The 23,207-nt window shown below is 44.7% G+C and overlaps 1 protein-coding gene across 1 annotated transcript in view; it reads right to left on the bottom strand.

The window, feature by feature from the left end:
• Positions 1-1,018: 1,018 nt before the first annotated feature.
• Positions 1,019-23,207, bottom strand: part of rmdn2 (regulator of microtubule dynamics 2) — a 28,459-nt gene continuing 6,270 nt past the window's right edge. Inside the window, exons 3-11 of the mRNA XM_079280274.1 lie at positions 19,094-19,271; positions 18,894-18,996; positions 16,900-16,960; positions 7,722-7,797; positions 7,044-7,121; positions 5,574-5,672; positions 4,785-4,838; positions 4,584-4,664; positions 1,019-3,258 (exon numbers count right to left, since the gene is read on the bottom strand). Of these exons, the coding sequence (XP_079136400.1) occupies positions 3,205-3,258; positions 4,584-4,664; positions 4,785-4,838; positions 5,574-5,672; positions 7,044-7,121; positions 7,722-7,797; positions 16,900-16,960; positions 18,894-18,996; positions 19,094-19,271 (784 nt within the window). The 3' untranslated portion in view covers positions 1,019-3,204. The remainder of the gene's footprint in view (positions 3,259-4,583; positions 4,665-4,784; positions 4,839-5,573; positions 5,673-7,043; positions 7,122-7,721; positions 7,798-16,899; positions 16,961-18,893; positions 18,997-19,093; positions 19,272-23,207) is intronic.

Below are 23,207 nucleotides of genomic sequence, written 5' to 3' on the forward strand. Positions count from 1 at the left end.
GCCAGATTCCCCAGAACTAGTGCGAAACACAACCCCCCAATACATCTAGAAAGCATCTTAAAATGTTTTTTTTACATTTCTAACTGTTTTCGCACATATTGAACGAACGAGACAGTGTTTAAACTAGTGAGCTTTAGCGGTGCTGGATGTTGTTTACACTTGGACAAAGCCAGGCTACTTGCTTCAACGGTTTCCGGCAATTGTGCTACGCTAAGCTAACCCGCTGTGGCCTGGAACTCAAAGGAAAGCTATTAGAGTGGTATCCGTCTTCTCGTCTAATTCTGCCAGAAAGCTAACAAGTGAATTCGGTATCATGTGAAAGTGGCATTAAAACAGACTAACTCAGGGGAAAGTGAGCCGCTCTTTGGACATCACCAACAAGAACATGTGAAAGCTGCAGCCTCTGAACTCGTGTGCAAAATCCAGCCCTTGTTTTTTTAGGACGGCATGTACAGACATCAAGGCCAGATGTAATCACTGACAAAGATATTTTACACGATGCCTGTGAAGAAGTAGAAAACACGAATCCTGCAGCTGATTCAACTGCGGCTTTTGGATGACGTGGGCAGGAGGCTCATAAAATCAGTGAGGGAGCGGTGAAGTTTATACGACTGCATAAACAAACACCTGTGCTCATTTAGAGTGAATCCACCATGATAAAAAAAAAGAAAAGAAGAAGGCGGCTGCAACATGACTAGACTGGTGGCCTGAATCTGATCCAGTAGCAGATTCCAAAGTGCCCCGGCACAAAATGTACAGTCTGGGGGGAAAGGGAAGGGATGCCAGAGAACTCCACAATCACTGGGAGTCGTGCAGGAGCTTGCTTCCTACATTTTGACTTGTTTTTGGATTAAGATCAACGTAGTTGATGACGCCCTTCAGTAAAAATCACTGCGCAGTTTAATTACAAGTTAGAGATTACAAAGCACAGAGCGAGCACTCTTAATGACCTGCAGTAAAACCAACAATCACACAAACAAGCTCTTAAGCAAGCAACACACGTGACAAACTGGACACCTCGTATTGCACAGATTTTATTACAGACTGTTGTACCATTAATCACTCGGCCTATGACATTGTACAGTATATTCTCCATGTAGTGTATGAGATTTGAGGACTAGTGTACGTGTAATGGCAGTTGAAGGAAATCAAATACATTCGTAGTGCCGGTAGAAAAATCTGTAAAGTGACACATGAACTTTTTTGTTTGGTTGTAATTTTCCTTTCAATTCCCGTAACCTTATTAACATACATTCAAAATGAATCACACTCTACATCCATCTCTATATGCGACTCCAACAAAACAAAGAGGACGCCTCATGGTTTCACACAATGACGCTCCTCTAAGATGCATCACGCTTATCACATTATCCATAATTAGGAATGCATGAGACGGTAACAAAGGGAAACGTTTAAACATTACATCCGTCAGATCGGCTCATATTGTAGTTACCCGACCTGGAATGTAATCGTACAGTATGCACCATCACATCGTGCCTGCATCGTCTGCTATAGTATTCCTAGAGAGCCATTGGTCCAACATTTCTGTTGCAGAGAGAAACACAGACGACAAAACCCAAAACGTGGCCCCCACTTTCTCAGTCAGAACCCCATTAAGATGAACCCTAACCCTGCTCACCAGTGACCTTAATCTGATTATGTTACGTGTTCTTCAGTGCGCTGATGAAGCATCTTTTGTCACTTTGTGGATGACAAATTGTGGCTTGTGTGTGTGTGCTTTTTTTACACCAATTGAAACCTGAGCAAAAACCTTAATGGAGCCGTGAGTGGGAGAAGTAGCTGCTGTGTACTACACATGTAGAGTAATCCCAGCCTTCTATAAACATTAAACATTTTTTTTTGCTTCTCTAACTTGGCACACCACGTTTGGGCGTTGCCACTTTGGATGGCCTCTCCACTTTCTCTGGCATTGGAAAAGTTCACAATGAAACAGATGGCTCGAGGTTACGCCGATTTAAAAAACAATATAAGAACTATAATGCACCTATAATGTGGGAAATCAAAAGGACAGCAAGAGAAACCTCCCTGAAAGGTTGCAACAGGAACTGACTGAAAAAGGGAGAGTTTGTTCCAAAAACACCTCTACAGATGCTTCACATCACCCGTTAGTATGAGTTACAAATAAGGTTCTGTATATATAGTGTTTAAATGATTCATTACTTTCTATACATGAAACATCCAGCGGCAAATGGAAGTCCCTCAGGCTCTGACACATTGTCTTCTGAAAAGTCCCACGGAGAGTTCCCAGTAAAACAAGTCAGTGAGGGTTGTTGACGGGTCCGTATCAGACGGGTCCTGTAAACATATTAAAAACCTACAGGGCTGCCTGAGACTGTACCTCGTCTTCATGCTGGATCGTTAACCGCAGTCATACTAGAGCGACACGACTGTCACAGGAGCTGCACTGGCGGGAACTGAATAATGAATGTCCTCAATGGACAGATGCCAAAGTCAACAAAAGAAAAAATGCCATGAAACACCAGTGGGTGCGTTAACGGCACGATTAAATAAGAGTCCGCGTGTGCATGTGAGCCAGCGAGCACTGAAGCCGGTCTGAGCGGAGGCAGAGTGAAGAGGGGCGAGAGGTCGTCCCGTGTTCACCGCATTCCAAGACCGTTGTTTGAGGCGCGCCATTGTCTGGTGTGCTTTTGTTATTGGCACTCGAATGTGTGACGGGAGACGCAACAAAAAAAAAAACAGGAGAGAACAGCGAGTCCCGTGGGTCAATTCACAGAAAAGCGACAGGTCTTTGTTGTCAAGGAAACTTGGTATCCATGAGACCCACCGGAGAGACTTTCACTATCAGAGCAAAAGATCACATCGATAAAAAACACACACGAACAATCACACTGAATTTAACTTCAACACATCATTTCAACAAAGACCCCCCTCATAGACTTGAGTAGTAGAGGAAGTGAAAACCAACTGTCTCACAGGTTTGGTACAACCAGGTATGGATCATTTCTTTTCCACTATTAAAGAAAAAACATAATTAGAATACAAATCAGACTTTAAACAAGCTACGACAGTTCTGGTTGATGATTTAGTGTCACAGTACACCTCCATCCACTCACAGAGTGAATTAACATGATGGCCCCACACACACACACACACACACACACACACACTCCGTAGCACTTGGAAGATACTGTTCCAAAAGAATGTGCCATGTGCAAACTGTCGTCACACTCCAAGCGCTGGGCAGAGTGAGTCCAGCTCCTTCTGTGCCTCTTCATCCTGAGGAGAAAAACATTGTTCAAAATAAAATAAAAACAGAAAGGCGCCCTCAGCCAAGTGCAAAATCTCCGCCAGGTGTGTCTGCAACGACCACCGCCGCAACTGAACGAATACAAGCCGCCACTGACCCTTCGCTAAGCCACGCCCCACGCTGTCAGAGCTACAATGGACTGCTGCATGAATATTATGTCGATTTCAGAGCGAAGCAGACAGAAGGGTCTACACACGGACACAGCAGTGAAAACAGGTTAGAAAGATGAAGATGGAAGTCTACAGATCACCTGGTGATGGAGACAGAAGACGACAACGCTGTTCCTGTCAAGCCGTGTTTGTCTTTATTCACGGTTACAATCATTAAAGCAGCGTGTGTGTACCTTCAGTAGCTAGCGTAGCGTAGATGTGCTAACGCTAGTTAATAATAACAACAGCTGGCTACGCTATGATTGGCTGGTCTGTGATGGAAGGGCGTGGCTTAGTTAAGGGTCAATTGACTAACCCCCCCCCCCCCCTGACTGCAAGTGCATCAGACAAACGTGTTTTTCACTCGCACATCTCACACAACTAATCTCTCATTTTAATCTATGATGCAGATGTCTGCACCGGCTCCGTTCCATGGGCATAACCGGGAATTGACGTGTTTATTTCGGCTTAAAGTCTACTGAGCAAACTGTTTAAGCTGTTAATATGCTTTTATTAAGTTTTAATATGTTTTCATGAGAGAAAGTCTCCATTTTGATTCCCAATATGTAGTCAGTTTATCCAAATAACGCCCATTTGTAAATGCGCTGCAACGTTTTCCGAGATGTGACAAAGCCGCTCTCGGGGTTGCCTTCATACCGGCCCCGCCGTCGCTTGAGCATACTTCAGTGTGAACAGTGAACTCAGCTGTGTGATCACTAGTGGCCCCTACCGGCAGGGAGCCGGTAAAGAGTAGTGAGTGAGGAGTCAGCAGTTCATCAATGGCCGTATATCAAACAAGCAATAAAAAGGTGTTTTGAGAAAGCGCGAGTCACCGCAACCACGAGAGGTCCTGGACTGAGCATGCAGCCATGAATGAGCCCCCAAAATATTATGCAGTTTGGCGCAGCAGTACGCGGGATTAGCCGTGGACGGACACAGAGATGCGCACTCTCTCACTCACTCACACACTCACACTCACACTCACACACACACGCACGCACATGCACACGCACACGCACACCTCATTATCTACTGGCGGAGATGATAATAAACTTGTATTCAACCGTGTATTATCTTGCAGATGGAATAACCGTGTGAGATGGCTGTGAATAAAGTATTGCAACAGCAACAGCGATGAGGTCTACCTCTTTGGTCACAGTGTTAATTGAAGAAGCAGCTTCACACATCTTCCTCGCCTTGTCCCTCTGCCCCAGGTCTTTGTAGCACTGCCAGAGAACGGGAACACGAACTGTCAATGCATTGTTGAGTCCCAGCAGCATCCCCACAGAACAGTGCACAGGCTAGTCCCAAAACACACAACGGCGATGGAGGTCTCTGGTACCGACCTTAGCTAGAAACACATAGTTGTTTTTGGAATATCCTGGCTGGATCTCCTCAACCTGAATTAAGAAAAAAGGTTTTTATTCAGCTTTTGAAAGACAGTTAATCTCTTCATAATGCACACACAGGCATGGTCAACTGTCCTAATCCCCTGCAGCTCCTGCAGCCCAAAGATCTCTCCCACAGTTAGTCATGTACAGATGACCACAGGTTAGAGGCCGGGGACCCGTGTAACCTTTGCAGGATGTATTTGTTAAAGCTCAACAGCCTCACCGGAGGCTGTGCTCCGAGTCACGGGCGGCAAGTTGTAACAGGGACCACTTAAATCAAAATGATGGGTGAGATACGCAAGACATGAGGAAGAGGCACCAACAGGAATATTGGCCAGGAGCATTTCTCTACTTGATAAACATGTGAAATGTGGGAACACGGATTAAGCCGTTCTAATTACGGACGGTTTGCTCGTTGAAAAGGAATTCATTATTTATATACAAGTCACGCCCAGTGTTTTTTCAGGTGTGTGGCGGTGAGAAAAGAGGCAGGTTTTAAACTCTCAAGTGCCTGCATTAAAGACACCACGATTACCTGTGAATGCGTTTCAGCCTCTATGACGGCGGGCTTTCCACACCACGTTTCTAATGTGAGGTGAAACAGCTATAAACACTTTTCACAATGTGAAGGACACCTTGCAAAGACAGTGTGTGTATTTAAGCAGACTCACACCTGAAGGAGTCACACGTACCGTATGTTAAATAAAAAGGAGAATGATTGCAGAGTGAATTTTTCTAACGTACCTTTAGAAAATTCTTCAGGGCATCTTCGACCGTTGCACTCGGAGGCTCTCCAAATAACGTCGCAGCGACTTTCCTCTCAATCCACGACAACTGAGCCACCTGCAAAATAGTGAGAACGCCTCAAAGTCAAAAGGCAACTCTGCGCATGAGCTTGTCGGTAAGCTAACGGCAGGCTAAAGTGCAGTGCGTCGCTGCCCTCTCTGGCTCCAATGCTGCGTGTGGCCGGGTGCGGTAAGTAGTGCGCTTTGCGTTTGTAACGACACCCAACGGGGATGTCACACTTGTACATCGCTGAAGCAAGGCGGCAAGTGAAACAACTGGAGGTCAGGTAAAACAAGATATTCAGAGGATGTTAAATTACTCTAAGACATCACTAATGAGCTGTTGTCAATATGTGTGGCCATCGACTGAAAACACTTTTTAACTGATGCAATTACAAAAAAAAACTCTAGTACTTATCAATTACATTCAAAAATCTACCTGTAACATTTCAAAACTTAAAGAGAGTTTCTCATCAGATCTTCTTTGGGCGTATTACTGCTGTCTATTGTGATCTAAATATATTGTGGGGATTTGTCCTTTTTGCCCATCAAACGTAGTTACATCTGTGAGCAGTGAAAGACACGCATAACTTTAACAGTTAAATGGAAACAAAGCTAATGGATCTTGTGGGTGTTCGTCTCCATAAATCTCCAGCCCGGTTTGGTAACATATAATTTTTCTTCACTATTCCAGCCCAGAAGCACACGCACACTTTCCCGTCTGCGACTTCTCCGGTGTTTCCATGACCACGGGTACTCTGTGCACGGATACTTTCCTCCTGACGCTCTTCACAGAAGATGATAATGAACAGGAGAAGTCTTGGTCAAACATGTAATGTTCCCGCCACGCACCATTCATCACAGCCACGTCTAATTGCAGGTGTAGCGTTGCTGTGGCGTCGTCACGGGACTGAATACAAACAGTAGGTCATTGTTGAACACGAACGCACCGCAGACAGCCCGTAAAACTCAATCCCCGGAAACATCAGGTGTCCCTCACTCCTCAGCGTAGGGGAGTGTTATATCATTTAAGTCAGAGCGATCGCTGCAACACCTTCCTTCCTTTTCAGGCAGTTAGATTGACAACTTCAAATTCACATTATCACAACGGTGATTGACGGACGAGACGCGCCGAAAAAACACCAGCTGAAAACGTCGCCCTGGTGCAATCTGATTTAAAGCCAACAATGGCTGGTGTTAACCTCCCCGTCACGCTTTCTGCGAATATTGCAGGAGGGAAAAAAAACAAACCTCTGGGAAACCTAAACAGAGGGAATGAATGAGGGGAAACCGTGGGAGGGTTAGCAAAAAGGGAGGGAGGGGGGGGGTCCCGCAGACATGTCAGCCTCCATAAATTCACAGTTTGTGTATGTGCAGAGAGATGGGAGAGATATGCGTGTTGCGCAGCGTGTCGGGAGGGGTCACATACAGCGTAGCACCAGCGGCCCAGCAGGTAGTAGGACATGGGGTCCTGCGGCTTCAGCTCGATGGCTTTATCCAGATGATCCTGGGAGGGGAAGGCACACAGACACAGAGACACAGGGCTGAAGATCTGCACTGTTGATTCATGACACGGCTGCTATTTCCACCGCCTTCTGTTCTGACCTGATCTGTCCTGCTTCACCAACCCACAAGTATTTCACAAACACCTCTCACACACGCAATCTCGCACAGCGACCACACACTCCCGGCTGTCACACACCCTCCCTCTTCCTCTTTCCATTCTCCCTCTCTCTCATTCTTTTTTTGTTGTTGTTGTGTCATATCTTCCCTCTCCGGCGCTCCACGGCTCTCTATTTCACCTGTCAAGAGTTTACAGGTACACGGTGTTTTGGGGGAAGCCGCTGACAGGAGATAAAATGCTACGTGCCGTTGTTCCACACTCGGTCATGTCTTATGCAACCGAATGGCTGTGGGAGCGGCTTACTGGCTTAAGTGATACCAGTGGCCATTCCCCTCTCCTCGGAGTACATTGGGAGATGCAATGTTCAACACAGGAATGAGAAATGTAGGCACAGAACAGTGCAAGAGTTTCACGAAGTAGTCACAACACACTTCAGGGCCAGACACAACATACGACTGGAGTACAGGCCGTTTCAGGACTTACCTTAAAGATGTATCCGTTCTTTATCTTGTTCTGCACCGTGTCGTATTCTGCCATAATCCCACACATGATGGCATACCTGAGGGACAACAAGTATGTTGATCAGCTGTGTGTCGGGTGTGTACAGGTTATACTGCTCATTGTTTCAATTTTTACATATTTATTAAAAGAGAAAAATGAAGTTTGAACAGATTTTATGTCCCCAGATCCCAAAATGTGTCCTTCTGCAAGATGGCGATGACCACCATAACTGGCAGTAAAATAGATCCTCTTTTTAAGAGCACAACTGACAAAATCGATACATTCACAAGTGTGAGACACAAAGACAAGAAGGCGTTGGTAAACTTCAACCAAAGTGCTTGTTGGATGTTTGAACAGTGTCTGAAACCCCCCCCCCGCTTCTTTGCGACGTGAGTGGACTTATTTCTGGATCTCTGGACCAAACTAATGTCCTCGTGTGGGATAAAAGTTGATCTGAATCTGAAGAAAACGATGGCAGACATATCAACATTAAAAGCTCAAATACTCCCAGCTGGGCGTTTTTAGAAGAGTCTGGCGTTTTCAGCTGGGAAAAATGCTTTGGTGGACAAAGAACTTTATTACTCTTAGTCGATACTGTGCCTGTTCGTTAATGGAAAACCTGAGATCCGACTGGAGCAATATAACATGAATTCAAAGAATTACAATGATCGCAACCGGCACAGTTTTGGGTTGCCCAGTCCGGACCGACTACAGTACAGAAGTCAGGTAGTGAAGTTTTTTTAGTGAGGAGGGCTTTTCAGTCACGCCACCTTTTCTCTGGGTCACGAACAACCAGAAGGACTGGAAAAAAAACACCAACATTCAACCCTCTTTAGCGAGACTCCTCATTAGGGCAACATCAGCAGAGATAAGCCGCTTCACCTTACTCCTTCACACGCTAATTAATACGCTGATTTGGACCAGTGGGCAGGTGGAGGGCAAACAAAGAGCGATCTCAGCTTCGGGATCTGTAAGTCAGCATGACGCTGTGGGTTGGGAGAGGAGAGGCGAGAGCTGATCAAAGTCTTTTCACCGCGAGGCCGCTTTAATCCTGCTGGTACTCTGTCAAACACCACCGAGCGACATGAATACCTTTCCATATGAAGGATCGGCGTGTACAAAGGTCATCCGACAGTGTCGTCTGACATGGCGGTGCTGATGGTAGTTGGAATCTGCAAATGTGCGTGGGTGCACAGAGGTGTCTGACATCTGTGAATGGATTTTTAACAGGGCATGATTTGGCGGCGGGCTACTGTTCTCCGTTGTAGCTCTCACTCTTTCTGTCTCGGTCTCTGGACTGTGATCAGCTCACATTGAAAAAATAAAAATTGTTCTACAGGATTAGTTGGTAATTACTAAATCAACATAACGTTGGTACAATAATTCAAGTAAGAAAAACCGGGGATTTGACTTCAGTTGACAAAGTTCCAACCACGGAAAAAGAAAAAAGAACATAACTAGTAGTTGTAATTGGGGGGGAAACATGCAAACATTAATCTTTGTGCTAACCATCATCACTCTTATTTAATGGGGGTGGTGTGGAAAATGAACAGTGATAAGACAAGTCTTAACCACATCACGTCTGAGTGCCCAGAATACTGTTTGCAAAAGGAAACACAAGCAGATTAATTAACAAAAAAAGATCGGTTCTTCTTACATCTTCGCAGGGTGCCAACCGGTGGCAGCCAGGTGCCACCGGTTGGCGCTGCATGAGTGGAGAGCTCGGCAACATCACAGGAGCACAGATGCTATCTGTCTGCAGTTGTGCTGCCGAGCCTTCCAATGAAAACAGACTGCTGGATGTGAAGGCTTTGAGCAAATCCATCAACCGGTGACTCAATATCTGCCGCGATGGAAACGGAGCCAGGACGGCAGCTGGTTTGCGCCTGGCCTCCACATTTTAATACAATTTTTCAGAGAGAGTGGTTCCACGAAGCCACGGCTGGATATCATTTCAAAAGAGGTGAGAAAACCAAAGCAACAGCGACTTAAAATTTGAAGTGTGAATAATTGGAGCTGGAGTATTGGATGAACATTTATCAAAAATACACTCAACAGGTAGGGGAGCGTTTGCTTGCTTAAACACGTTTTAGCCACGCCAGCTGTTAATAACTATTGGATGGATTGGCGCCATCATCCGGACACACTTTCACTTTCACCAATACTTTGGTTTATGGCCAAATACTCTCAATGTTTACAGCTTTTAGTGTTTGTTTAACGGTGACGAACAAAGGGTAGCGTGCTAACATGCTAAACTAAGATGCTGAACATGGTAAACTTAACCCACACATGAGCCTTACATAAACTTATTGTCTCGTTAATACTTGTAGTAATCCAGTAAATATAGATGAAACAATTAGTCGAATGAATGATTCATCAATCAACAGAAAATCTATTTCAGAATTTTGGGCTGTTGACTGAACAAAACATGCAATGTGCACACGTCACTTCGGAATGTAGGACATTTTTTTGGACACCGATGATTAAGCTGCAAAAATCATTACTGACAGCCTTATGCAATATGCTGCTTTAATTATACGTAGATGAAAACAAATCCCAACAAATCCTTCCTGATTAGTGAAAAGAGAAGCAGCCCTCGCTTCTCTTACTGTAGCAACACCCACAATGTTCTGTGAATCCAACTAGCCGATAATACAAGTCAATATTACACTATGGCGCTACGCTGATGTGAGTAAATGCAATAAATCTTACATCGTGCTTTGAGCTGAAGAGAGCGACCAGAGCAGCATACCAGAGGGGAGCGGTAATCAGAACTGAGATCCAGCATCGCCCAGGTGAGGGCTGTGGGAGAGATTGCTCAACATCCAGGCTACCACAAGACATATTTCTGCTTCCCTTTGATTGGCTAGCTCTCACAGTATTCAGCGTGTAGCAATTCTGGCAGCGTTTGCCAATGGCAGATCTGCTTTTAATTGCGACGGCATTTGATAAAGTTGGCTCATCTCGGCACCTGGTTATCCCCTGTGGAGTTTTGCCTTTGTGATTGTTGTCAAAGTTACTCCTCGGCCCGCGCTTCTGTCTTCTATATGAATAATGTCCTAAAATGCAGCGTGCGGGAGGTCGCTTTTGGTGTTACGCAACACCTATTGTCATTGTGTGAAACAGCACCAGGCCTTCAGGGCGAGAGAAGTGAGCGTATAAGAAGAGTGGAGGTGTAGCCTAGCCGACCTGCTGTTGTTTATACTTTCCAGTCTTCAAACATGATGGGGGGGGGGGGGGGGGGGGGGGGGGGGGGGGGAGGAGGACAGAACACTTAATTGCGCAAGGTTAGTCCACGTTTGTGCCGCGGCTCATTGAAATCCCCGTCTCTACCGGGCGAACACAAAAGGGCCTAAGTGTCAGCTGCTCGGGCGGAAACAGCAGATTGATTTCAGCCTTCAAACTTTAGGCTTACACAGAGCTTCCACGGCTACTGGGAGCACAACGCTGCCACGGTGGCACTAACAGTGGCCGCGGCAAACAGAGGCACGTGTTTCAAATTAAAGTCGTCTTTGTGGAGGTCAACAGACCCCCCCTTCCCCCCCCCCCCCCCCCCCCCGGACTGGCACTGCCACAGGCTCCCTGCTTAATCCGCGGGCCTTTGTACCCTCAGAGAGCCAGGGATTTACATGGGCTGAACTCACACGGTGGGATCATTGGAAACGCACCTATAAACAAAGCCGGCGATACAAGAATGCAATCACATCGTCAGCCTGCCGAGATTATACAAATGGGCTTCACACTCACTGTCACGAAAGCACCCCATGTAACCCCACGCGAGCACACCGCACGCTCTCTTTTATGAAGTGGTTTGTTAGGAAGCTCTACGGCCGACACGACGGCTACAGTTTACTGGATTTTGCCTGTTGAAGCATGAAAAATGAGGCGATGACAAGTCGAGGAGAGCCGCGGGGATGCTGATAGCGTGTCGTCCGTTGACTGCCTCGATACACGTCCGACTTCAAAAGAGTCCTCGTCCACCTCTCCTGGGAAAGAGGTGCAGAGATTTGCCGCATGACAGATTGGGAAAGTATGCGTAATCTCTCGTGAAGCGATGACCGTCACACGGACATCATACTCGTTCATCACTTCAGCTCTTCAAACGGCCGGTGCACGGGCTGTTTCAGACTGTTACACTAGATTTATATATATAATAAGCTGATATTGGCAAATATGAGGCAGCGATTTATCGGTTGGGCTCTCGTAGACGACACGTTATGCACAATAGGCTCCAGGAGGGGTTCAAGTACTGTAAACACCCGACATCAATATCAGCCTCTATTCAGGGTTCCCACTCTTTTGTAGGGATCATTTCCAGTGACAATCTATCTGGTGTAACAGACAGGGAATATGCCATACACTAATAAGTTCCTCTTTGTGGAAGCTTTTAACAATGCTAATTACACCCCCTGTGAGCTGCAGCTACAAAGTCAAATATTTCATTTTATGGTCTATTTTACCTCAATGGAACAGTGTGTAACATTTAGGGATTACGACGTTACTGGTGCTTTGTAGAAGTACTTTTTAATGTTTTGGTATAGTATATTATCACGCTGCAGCGTGCAACCACTCTGCTTTCTCTGTCGGGATGAGCTCCTCCAACCACGCACACACACTCACACAAAACCAGGTGACGTGAACCGGGTGAAGTGAGGATTATTACCGCGACTCGATGCCACTAAATCTCACACACTGTTACTTTAACACTGCGTTTGAGGAGATGGTGCTAGCAAAGTAAGAAGGTACAGTTAGCCAGTCTTTAGCCGGTGTATGACTCATACAGTTTAACCCCAATCATTACTATCAAACTCTCGAAACAATGCCCAACAACACATTTGGAACCATTGCTCCTAGCCACAGTTGAATCACAAACCTTAAACCGTTGCAAGCAAAACAAGCTAGCAAGCGCATTAACTGCAACTCACCCAAACATGCTAAACATGTGAACATTATCCAACCCTTTAAAACAAGTTGGCAAGAAGTCAATGTTATGCAATGGCATCCGGCCTGCATGTGACCTGACTTGGGGGCGTGTTCGCAGCGTTTCCACAACACAACAGAGAGCAGCCGACTCAAAGGACTCTCATCCATGAACTACCGTTTGAACATTAACATTATCCTGAACATAACACACAGGTTGTACCAGCATATTAACTAATCTCTGTGACTTGCCCTGCAAGGTACAAATACAACAGGTTTGTTGAGACTGTCCTCCTAACCCTGCCCGCTAAGCCGTCAATCAAAGATCTCGGAGTGACTGTGCATTAATTCAATTTCTGGATATGGTATCACCAAGAGAAAAAAAGAAAGGCTAATTTACACAAATCAAATACAGATTATTTAAAATCTCATTCGTTGGGAATTGTTATTGTTCTTCGAATCTTTATTCAACTTCTATTTCTTCCGTCGCACCTCTTCTTCTCCTTCATTTTTTAAGCTACAGAAACCATTCAACTATCAAAATGTTCAGCTCTTTCACCAGAGGTCTGCTATGACTTTTCATATTTCTAACCTTTAAACTTTTTGAATTATTAAGCTTTTTATTTTCAATGGGATCTCTATGGAGAATATTTTCAAATGGCTTCAGGCACACAGGTGTTCGCGATTGAGCCAATTAGTGATGTTGATAAACACACAGACTCACAGACACACGCGCACATACACTCCTCTCCCTCTCTCTCTCTGTGTCTCTCTCATACAGTCATTCAGGTCTTAGGAATCTCCCCACACACACCCACACACACACACCCCATTTCAAAATAAAAGCCCCAAAGAGTGAATTCTAATTGAAATGCTTGTGATGAAGCCAGGCATTTAATAACCTCTGTTTATGTGTGTCAGACATTATGATTATGTCTCCTCTCCCCCCCACCCAGCCCCACCCTTTCAAAATAAAAGCCCCATGGATTAACTGTATTTAAACAAGCTCAAAATTAGGCTTTTTTGTTAATAAAATGAATGCTCTTACTAATACTGCGACAACTACTACTACTGCTGCTAATATAGTATTACTACTACTGCTACTACTACTATAACTTTTGCTGTTGCTACTATTACTGCTACCATCAATATTATTACTACAACTACTGCTATTACTGCCACTACTACTATTACTTATACGACAACTGCTACTACTACTACTACTGCTATTCATGCTACTAAAAGTAGTAATACTACTACTACAGCTGTTAGTACGACTGCTACTAGTACTACTACTACTGCTACATCTTCTACTGCCATTACTATTACTACTACTACTACTGTGATATTAAATACTACGACCAATACTACAGCTATTACTATGACTACTGATACTATGTCTTCTACTACTTCTAATTACTAATACTTCTAATAATACTTCGACTACAACTACAACATCTACTCCTACTACAAATATCACTACTACTACTACTAGTAGTTATTCTAATGCTACTAATACTTCTACTGATAATACTTATACTACAACTTATACTACTACAAATATCACCACTGATGAATTTTTTGAAGCCACAGAAACTGTTCAAATATCAAAATATTCAGCTCTTTCAGGAGAGGGGTGATATGACTTTACATATTTGTAATCTTTAAACTTTTTGAATTATTAAGCTTTTTGCAATTTGTTTTTTAATTGGATATCTATTTTCAGCAATGTTTTTGCGATTCATTTCAGTTTTCAGCATTCCAACGCATTTTCAGCAGGAAATGCATTTTCTAGTTTTATAATTTGTTCTAAACTCGCACAAAGTCATAGATCATACACAGTAATTAAGCGCTAATTGTAGATGTGCAAAACTGGTTTAACACCACAGAGTTTGTGTGTCATCAAACTTGAAGTTTCAGAATAAAGGTTTTGGTATGCGTGCAATTAAACCCGACTTGCTAAGATTTTAGCCAGATTTGTAATGGCACACGGGGAAGCCTAAGAACGAGTCCTTGTTTTGGTAATCGTAATGACATAACGAACACTATTATACTGGGTGAAATTAATATATTACAACAATAATCGTGTTTGTTACAGTGCATCCAACGACGCTGCCCTTCTCTGTAACTTGCAGTACACGGCATGCTGTTCTACCACTTCATCACTATGTACATTAATTTCAACTTTATCATCATATATATTTTGTTGCACCAATTATTTGCTCGGACTATATATTTTATCAGTGTGTTGCCTGCATATTTCAGTTCTGCCTGCATGTTTTTCTATGTGTGCATGCAGTTTCACAGATTTAAAGAAGGCTGTTACAAAGATAAACCTTAAAAAAACATTTGTAGATTTTTCACATCCCAAAAAACACATTTGCAACACTTTAGTAAAAATGTAATTGGAGTAGATGACAATGAACAGGTTTCAAAAAGCCGTCCGTTCACGTGTGCTTTGAGAAGAAGACGATGTAAGTAGTTTCGGTGGCAGAGCGTCTGAACATCACAGGTTGCCAAATTGTGACAAGCTGGGCGGCATTCAGGAAAACAGGTGACAAGTTTTCTCACGGCATCGGCGCTCTAAGTAAACAGTTACCTCAGACGTAAACTTCCTTGCAACACTGCCTGGCACCGTCCCCAGTCCTCAGCCTCCTCCCCTTCCCGGAGCGCGGCTTTACCTACTTTGCCCTGTCCGTTCTGCTCGGTTTAAGAACCTCACTAATTCCATTCGTGGATATAGGATTAAGCATGAAGCTTTTTCAAAGCTGTTGCTCAGGGGTAATCAACTAAACAAACTCAGCCTGCTATTCCCCTTGACGTCTCGAGTGCTGCGGTATGTGCATGAGCTAATGCTAATTATTCCCCAACGAACAGAGCAAACAGGGCGGCTGGCTCGAGCGGGCGGTCTGGGCCGGTTTTCCGCGGGAGAACTTCACACGCGTGTCTGCAGAAACCAACTGCATGATCTCCATTACACAGGGAATGTAATTAATGGTAACAAATACACACACTAGGGAAGATATTACTGTTATATAAGCAATCAAACGCAGCACACTGTTTGCTGTATGGACTTCCTGAATGCTCGGGGCTCGATGTTGAACACGAGTAAAGCAAAGCCGAGTAAAAGGGGCTGTGTGTCGGTTCGTTGCAGCTGCATTAGAAGTCTACTTTTGCAGTTGTTTTGATGCAAACTGATCTCGGAGCTGCATCTGGCGCAATCTTCATCTCTCTACTCCAGCCGTGGACTCCGTGTCTAATCAGCAGTCAAGTTTTAACATGAGCAGTGTTTCAGATGAGGAATGCACCACTGGGGCCTGCACAAATACAGACGGGATTCGTGCCACCAGGCCCACTCTTCACAACTAATTAAAAAGCAGGGGGATTTTCTCCCGCTGCATCACAGAGCAGCTGGGCAGGTACACAACGGTTCTCCCGATTTCTTTTGTCTCAGAATCACCTACGGCGGCGAAAATCCCCTCGACTTAATATCCACTCAAAGAGAGAGATTTCGCCATTTTTTTAAATGTCCACTAGCATCAGCCAGATGCAGAAAATATGTCTTTTAAGTTGTTGTTTTTTAAATTTCTGTGGGACAAGTCAGACATTGAACCACAGAAACAAGAAGACAGAACATGAAATGCAGACAAATGTAATGAGCTCAACACAAATACACAATGACCCCCGGCACTAAACATGCACCGCTGTAAATATGTACAGAAGACCATTCAAGGCATCGTTCCAGTGTAACCGGCAGTCTATGTGACCAAAGTAAACCTAAGCTGTGTTTACATTCATCAAAATGATTATGGATGGAGGGGTGATCTGCAGGGAGGGGAAACTGCTTTTATCGCACAAACATGCAAAGCGTGCAGCGATGCTCTGCTACGATTTCATTCTTTCATTTGACTGCATGTGCACTTTTCTTTGCATATTCCGATCCGTGTTGGTTTGGTCCAAAAGTTAAACTGACACAATTCAAACTTGATTCACTCCGTCTCTTATCCCCGTTCCTCTGGATTCATTCAAGTCAAATTCGCTAGAATTGCTCAAAGAAACGCCTGAGTGAACATCCACTCAAATACTGAGGAACGGCTGCTCGAGGCCCGACACGTCACTCAGAAGCACAGCGCCTCTCGTCTTGGGAAAGTACCCGTGCCTACGCTTTCTTTCTTTTGCTTTTGACATTTTGCAGTTTCAGCTTTTGAATGTGGAGAGGAAGGAAAGGAGGCAAACCTACCACTGATGGCTTTCAGCACACGCAGGGTTCAGGCTCACCGCCTCCTCGCCGACCTTCTTCCCTAAGAGCAAAAGCAAAGACGGACAATAGATTATGATGCTCCACTGGAACACACACTCAACACACTCGATTCACCAAGGACGTTCTCACACAACAAAACGAGAGAGCGTGGATTAGAAAGACGAACAGCAGGATATTCATAGGTAATCAAACATCACAGGGCACAAACACCAGCGACATGAAATGCAATCCAAGGTAAATCCTTCATCCCTCAGTGGAAAGCGTCTCATTTCAGCTGCACTAATGAATGTCAAAGATGACGCCCTGTTGCTTTAAATAGCCCCGTCAAGAAACAATGTCAAATGCATTGACACGGTTGTCTTTTCGTCAAGCACCTGGCCAGCTCTGATTAGAGGCACATTGATGATGAAGGATTACAGAGAAACAGGTCAGTCCAGACTGAAGTTCAGTAGAGTCACAAAACAGCCTCATGGAGTACGTTACAGAGCACGGGAAGTCATTGTGAACTGCTTTAAAAGAGCCTGTGGGAGATCAGACAGTAAAATGTTGACTTTAAGACTGTACGGTGTTCTCTTTGTCGAGTGCATAGCCTGTTTACAGTGTGTGGAATATACACACTTTGTAAAGCGATTTCCTGCTGATGGGTCTGGGTGGATTGGATGTCACATTGTTTGAGATGGCTCTAAAAAAAACTTCAGTCCATGCAGGACTTTACGAGCTCCATCTTCAACCATGTAAGATGAATGTTTGGTAAATTGTAGTGGTAAAATCTGAATAGAAAAACAAAATAAAAACTAGTACTTCAATACATTGAAAAGGAATAGGATAGGAAGCGGCTGCCACCAGGGTAAAGATGGCATCATGAAATGTCAATTTTGCAAAGTTGGCTTTGAGAGAATATATATTGTTGACTTGTGTGTGTGTGTGTGTGTGAGTGTGTATGTGCATGCATGCATAAGTATGTATGCATAAGTGTATGGATTTAGATCTTGCATACGTAGGTGGACGTCTGTATCTCCGGTTCTGACGAGTGAAGCCAATGCAAAAGCGTCTTAAAACGTTTTGACAGGTCGCTGCCGCTACCAGGAAAAAAAGGCAAGATGGCGACGGCCAAATCGCCGAACTTGAGGCTTCAAAACTGCAGCCCCGCAAACCAATGGGTGACACCACGACGACTACGTCCACTTCTTATAAACAGCCTATAGTCTGTCTCTGTGTGCTGTATTCATGTTATGTTATATTATGTTGTCTGTGTTGTATTATTTTACAACTGTATGTGTGTATATGTTCTTTTCTGTCAACATGAACTGAGATTTTGGTCCTAAACTTCTGACACTTTCAGATCGTTGATGCGGCCTGCTGAAGCTCTACAGTGGGACACTGTGTTTCTCTATTCATCTGGAACAGCCCAAAACCACACAGTGTAAAGAAGCCTTTAAAATGCCCAATCTTCAATTAGTGCTCTTTCCACCACAACAGCCAGAGATTCCACTTAATTAAAAGGACATAAACTGGATGAATAACCATGACGTGGTTTTTGTGGTGGAAAGCGTGCAGTACTGTTCACCGATCAAGGATTTGACCCTTAACTTGACTACAAATTGTGTCAAATCAGTGTTGAGAACCTATAATCAGAGGGAACAATGCGACGGTTAACACAGGTGTTCATTTAGCGTGAACGAGTAGGGATTATGAGTACCAATGTGTGCTAATGAGTGCTTTGCTACTAACATGGATGTTAATCCTATCTGGTCGATGTTCATTGTAAATTGCCAAACATCGTTTTTCTGTCATTGTGGGTCAACAACTCAAACTAAAGTAACTGAGGCCACTGCAGGAATACAGACTTGCATGATACTGACATTTGGGGTTTGGTCAGAACAACAGCTGCGGTCATGACGCTATAGCATCTCACATCCAGAGTGGGGTGCGTGGCGAATGAGGTACAACACAACCAAGGTTTAGTAGATTACCAGTTTCCGCATGGGTCTTCTTCTCCTCCAGAGTGCCGCTGACGTCATGAACATCACAGTAAGCCCGGATTAGGCGCCAAAGAAAGGTTGAGTTCTGTCCGAACTACAGAAGTGTATCGAAGTGTTAGGACACAATGTTCCGTATTGGCTGAGCTACAGGATCACATGTGTCAATCGAATGTACGCAGGAATCAACATACCTCCTCTCTCTGCTCCAGAAGGAGGGCGAGAATTTCCCTTTTGTCCGATTCGGTGGCCTGACGCATGACGTCGATCCTCTCGAGGAGGACACACAGCCTGTCTGCAGGTTCTTCTTCCTCCTCCTGCTCCGCATCGCTTAGCTCTTCTTCCTCGGAGTCTGTCAGCGCGGTCATATACCTGAAATCACAGAGACGTGTACCTTCAGTTTGCTGTCAGTGTGCGCAACTCAACTTTACGGAGGTGGAATTGAAAGGCAAACTGAACAGTGGTTCCAGACACCAGGCCAGACCGTCTCCGTCCTGCAAGATCAGCAAGACGTGCCTCAGGAAGCGTCAATAAAAAGTCTAAATGTTAGACGATGGCCTGTGTAGCTCAATCCAAAGCCATGTTCAACGTGTGAGGTGGAGTGAAAACACCTCGGCCGAAGAGCTTTTTCATATCAATCAAAAATCTTAACGAGCATTTTTTACAAGCCGTTTTCTGCCAGGTGCTGATGTATAAAAGGATCAATCTTCGCTGCCTGTATACACACAAACGGCGGGCGGGTATGTTTACATAAGTGGGTCACCTAATTGTATATAAGTTCTAGCTGTTAAGAAACTCTTGACGTCTTAACGTGGATACCTAAAGGCTTTTTCACAAAAAAAACAAAAAATCAAAACACAGGGAGACTTGTTTGTCGGGGTGAGGCACGCAACACTTGCGTTAGATGTTTTATGGTGCCTTTTCAACTGCTGTAAGCATGTACAAACACCCTGAGCCAACACTTAAGAAGCAGCAGTATAAAGAGCTATATTAAAAAGGTACAGGGAAAAATGAAAGACAAAATATGAAAAGCCTCTATTAAGTGTTGGCAGCGGCCGCATGTGCGTCATTGGTGGTTAAGGGAAGTATTTTGGGCTGCGAGCCATGGTTCTGGAGGGATGTGTCAGAGCGGTCCACAGACAGAACCAACAGGTGCCCCGAGGCCGCTTCCTGGCTCCGCCCCCACAACTCACACCTTCAAACCCGAGTGCCGCGATTACAGTAGCAACGTGAGGGCATTTGAGCTGAAGAGATTCCTTTCTTCTCAGCCGAGAAAGGAGCTGTCAAGAACAACGCGCCACGTCCGACAAAGTCAACAACACAGATGAGGCCGCAACGGTACGCTGAGACCAAAGAATCCCGTCCTGTTTTACTGTGATAATATGTCAGCGTGGTGTTTGAATAGAAATAAATCGGTTTTAAAGAGTATATGTTAAATAGTCTTATATAAACAATGGATCAAATGACTTGTTCCCTCTGCCCCCAAGAGGCCAAAACATTAGTTAATGCCACAGACAGACTTTTGCAACCGATGAACGGACGTTACCGTATTTGGAATGCGGAGGAGTGGCGTAGAGACATCATTTTAGTAAATGACCATCACGCTGTATTGAAGAAGACGGAAGGAGTCGCCACCTGCTGGCCAGTAGAGAGAACGCACGCTTTAAGACACTTCCGCCTGGTGTTTAGCTGCAGCGAGGTAAGTCACATTATTGGACTTGTGTCATTCATTCATTTCCTAATTCATTCATCCTTTTCTCCTTGTACTCATTCAGCAGTTCGGTGTGCCTGCCTCCCCGCAGTTATTTACTCAGTGGAGCTGGAGAGACAGGCAGCTGAGTGTTCAGCGCATTCCTGTCACGCCATTCCACGGCGCATGAATCACTTGAGTTGAAAGAAAAAGAAGCTAAGGATCTATTTGCATTACTGTGTGTGTGCTGATGTAGCCTGCATAAGTTTGTGCAGGAAACATTATTGCCTTTGCAATGTTTCCAGCAGTCTAAATATTGACTTTAGCATTTCAACACCGACTAAGTAAATCATATCCCAGCAGGCCTTTCTGTGACTCACAAGTGAATAGAAATATCATGTTATACAGATTCAGTTTGGAAGGTCAGAAATAAACTGTTGTGCAAAAAACAATATGATATATTGACGATAGAAAGAACTGCAATATTTGGTTTTGTATTCAGCTGCCCGTGCTGTGTTGCACTCTTGGTAAAGTGAAAGCCTGGAAAGCTTTAACCTTCATTTTCAACAGGCTGTGTGCTCACTCGGGGAGGTCGGCACCTCAGCATACAGACCCAAAGGGCCACTGACGGGATCTCTCACTGGAGCTTAGCGAAGGCGGTCTCCGCGGTTACGCGGTTCAAAACAAACCCGAGTTACCATCCCAACGTCGCCGGGCCTCGGAACACGCAGCGCAGCTTATTGAGCCTGTGTAGCACTGGTGACAGGACCAATGAAAGCCTGCTCTGCAAAGTGGGCTGACTGCCTGGAGAGAGCACCCCCCCCCCCCCACACAGACATTTCAGTTGTTACCCTCCTAAATTATCACTGGCCTAGCTGAGAGCATCACTGGAATTCTAATGCCCTCCTCTGTTGTGGCAAGTGGGGAAAAAAAAAAACATCATTCATTTGTCGCAGATACATGATGATGATGCAAAAATTGAATGGAGTGATTATTCTCGCATGTTCATGCCATGACGTTGCTTCAATTCTAAAGGGCAACCTTAAATAGCACTTCTGTTTGGATGTTGCAACGCATGGTTCCTAAAATAGCAAGAGGAAGGAACAAATGTTTGTACGCAACCGTATACAAATGACAGTTGGCTCGTCACTTCGCCAAAAGGGCAAGAAATGGATCTGAACTGGAGGCGGGATGACACCTAGTCCTGAATGAACCTCATAAGTAAGAAACAAAAATGGAAAATGAAAGAAAAAGAGACTTGCTTGATGAGGGTGACCGAAAGAAAAGTCCTCTAATAATGGCAATAATATATATTATATTAATATATAATAATAATGATGAAGTTGAGGGCAAGAAAACCAAAATGACTAGAAAGGTCCACGCACTGCAGTATCTGCAACGACCACTGTTCTAATGTTTGATTCGATGAATACAAACCACGAATGCCATGTTTTTCATTTATCTCTTGCTCATCTCACGCAACAGATACGCTCTCATTCAAATCTATGCAGCCGCCTGCTGCGGCTTCTACCTGCTGGTTAGGAGGAGTGCAGAGTCAGCAGTCTATGATGCTACGAAACAGTCAATACAATTAGATTTTTCAAAAAGTGTGAATCACCGCAACCACGAGAGGTCCTTGAGCATTCAGCCATGAATGATCCCAAAAATAAATAAACAAGCTGATGGGTCCAGTAGTATGCGAGATTAGCCGTGGACAGACGCACGCACGCACGCACGCACGCACGTAAAAAGCCAGCGTTCTATCTATTTGTACACAAATCACACACGGTGTGGGTGGTCAGAATGGTGAGACTCGTCAGAGACAGGTCAGAGACAGGCCAGCGGGGCCGGTGACACGTCAGACAGCTTAACGTGTGCACGTCATGTACATTGTGTGCAATTTAAAATAAGTGTGTGTTTGGCTAAAAGCCTTTTATTGAAGCATGAACCCGAGGATCTAGACGTGAATGTCTCGGACGCGGACAGCTGCGGAGCGGCACGTACCATCGCGTTCACAGGGAAGTTCGACTAAAGCTTTTAATCACAAAGCAGACAATGAGCTCCCTTTTCTCTTTCTAAACATTTCTGCGCGAGTTGATCAGGCTTGCCCGTCACTAAACAAAACTCCTGCTCAGATCTGCTTAGATCAACAACCATCCAGTCATAAATGCTATTTCTTTTTTTTTGGGGAAAAGGAAGAGCAAGAAGTGGTAATGTCCTTGAGCTACAGCGACATGAGGTGAATAACCTCAGTGGGAACTGTTCAAGAAATTACAAGTTCCTACAAGACGCTTTTGGACGAAGCCTCTGACAGCTTGGCACACCGACGGGGTGATTGATGCGTCTCCTCTCTGAGGAAGCCGCCGTGACACACGAGGAGCGAACCGAATAAACAGCTGGAACTTTTCAACCCCTTCGTTCGGCGCGTTGCCCCGTTTCGCTCTATAATTTGGACATTATGTCACACTAATTGTTCCGAGCATTACGCAGACAAAGGCTGAAGCTGTGCCGCTTCGGTAACGCCGGTCACACTTTAAACACATCTCTGCAAACACACGGGACAGCTGATTTATTAATAAAATTATATTTCAACACAAATGTCTCTCTCTCATACAGTC

The sequence above is a fragment of the Melanostigma gelatinosum genome (assembly GCF_949748355.1).
Source record: "Melanostigma gelatinosum genome assembly, chromosome: 12".
Lineage (NCBI taxonomy): Eukaryota > Metazoa > Chordata > Actinopteri > Perciformes > Zoarcidae > Melanostigma > Melanostigma gelatinosum.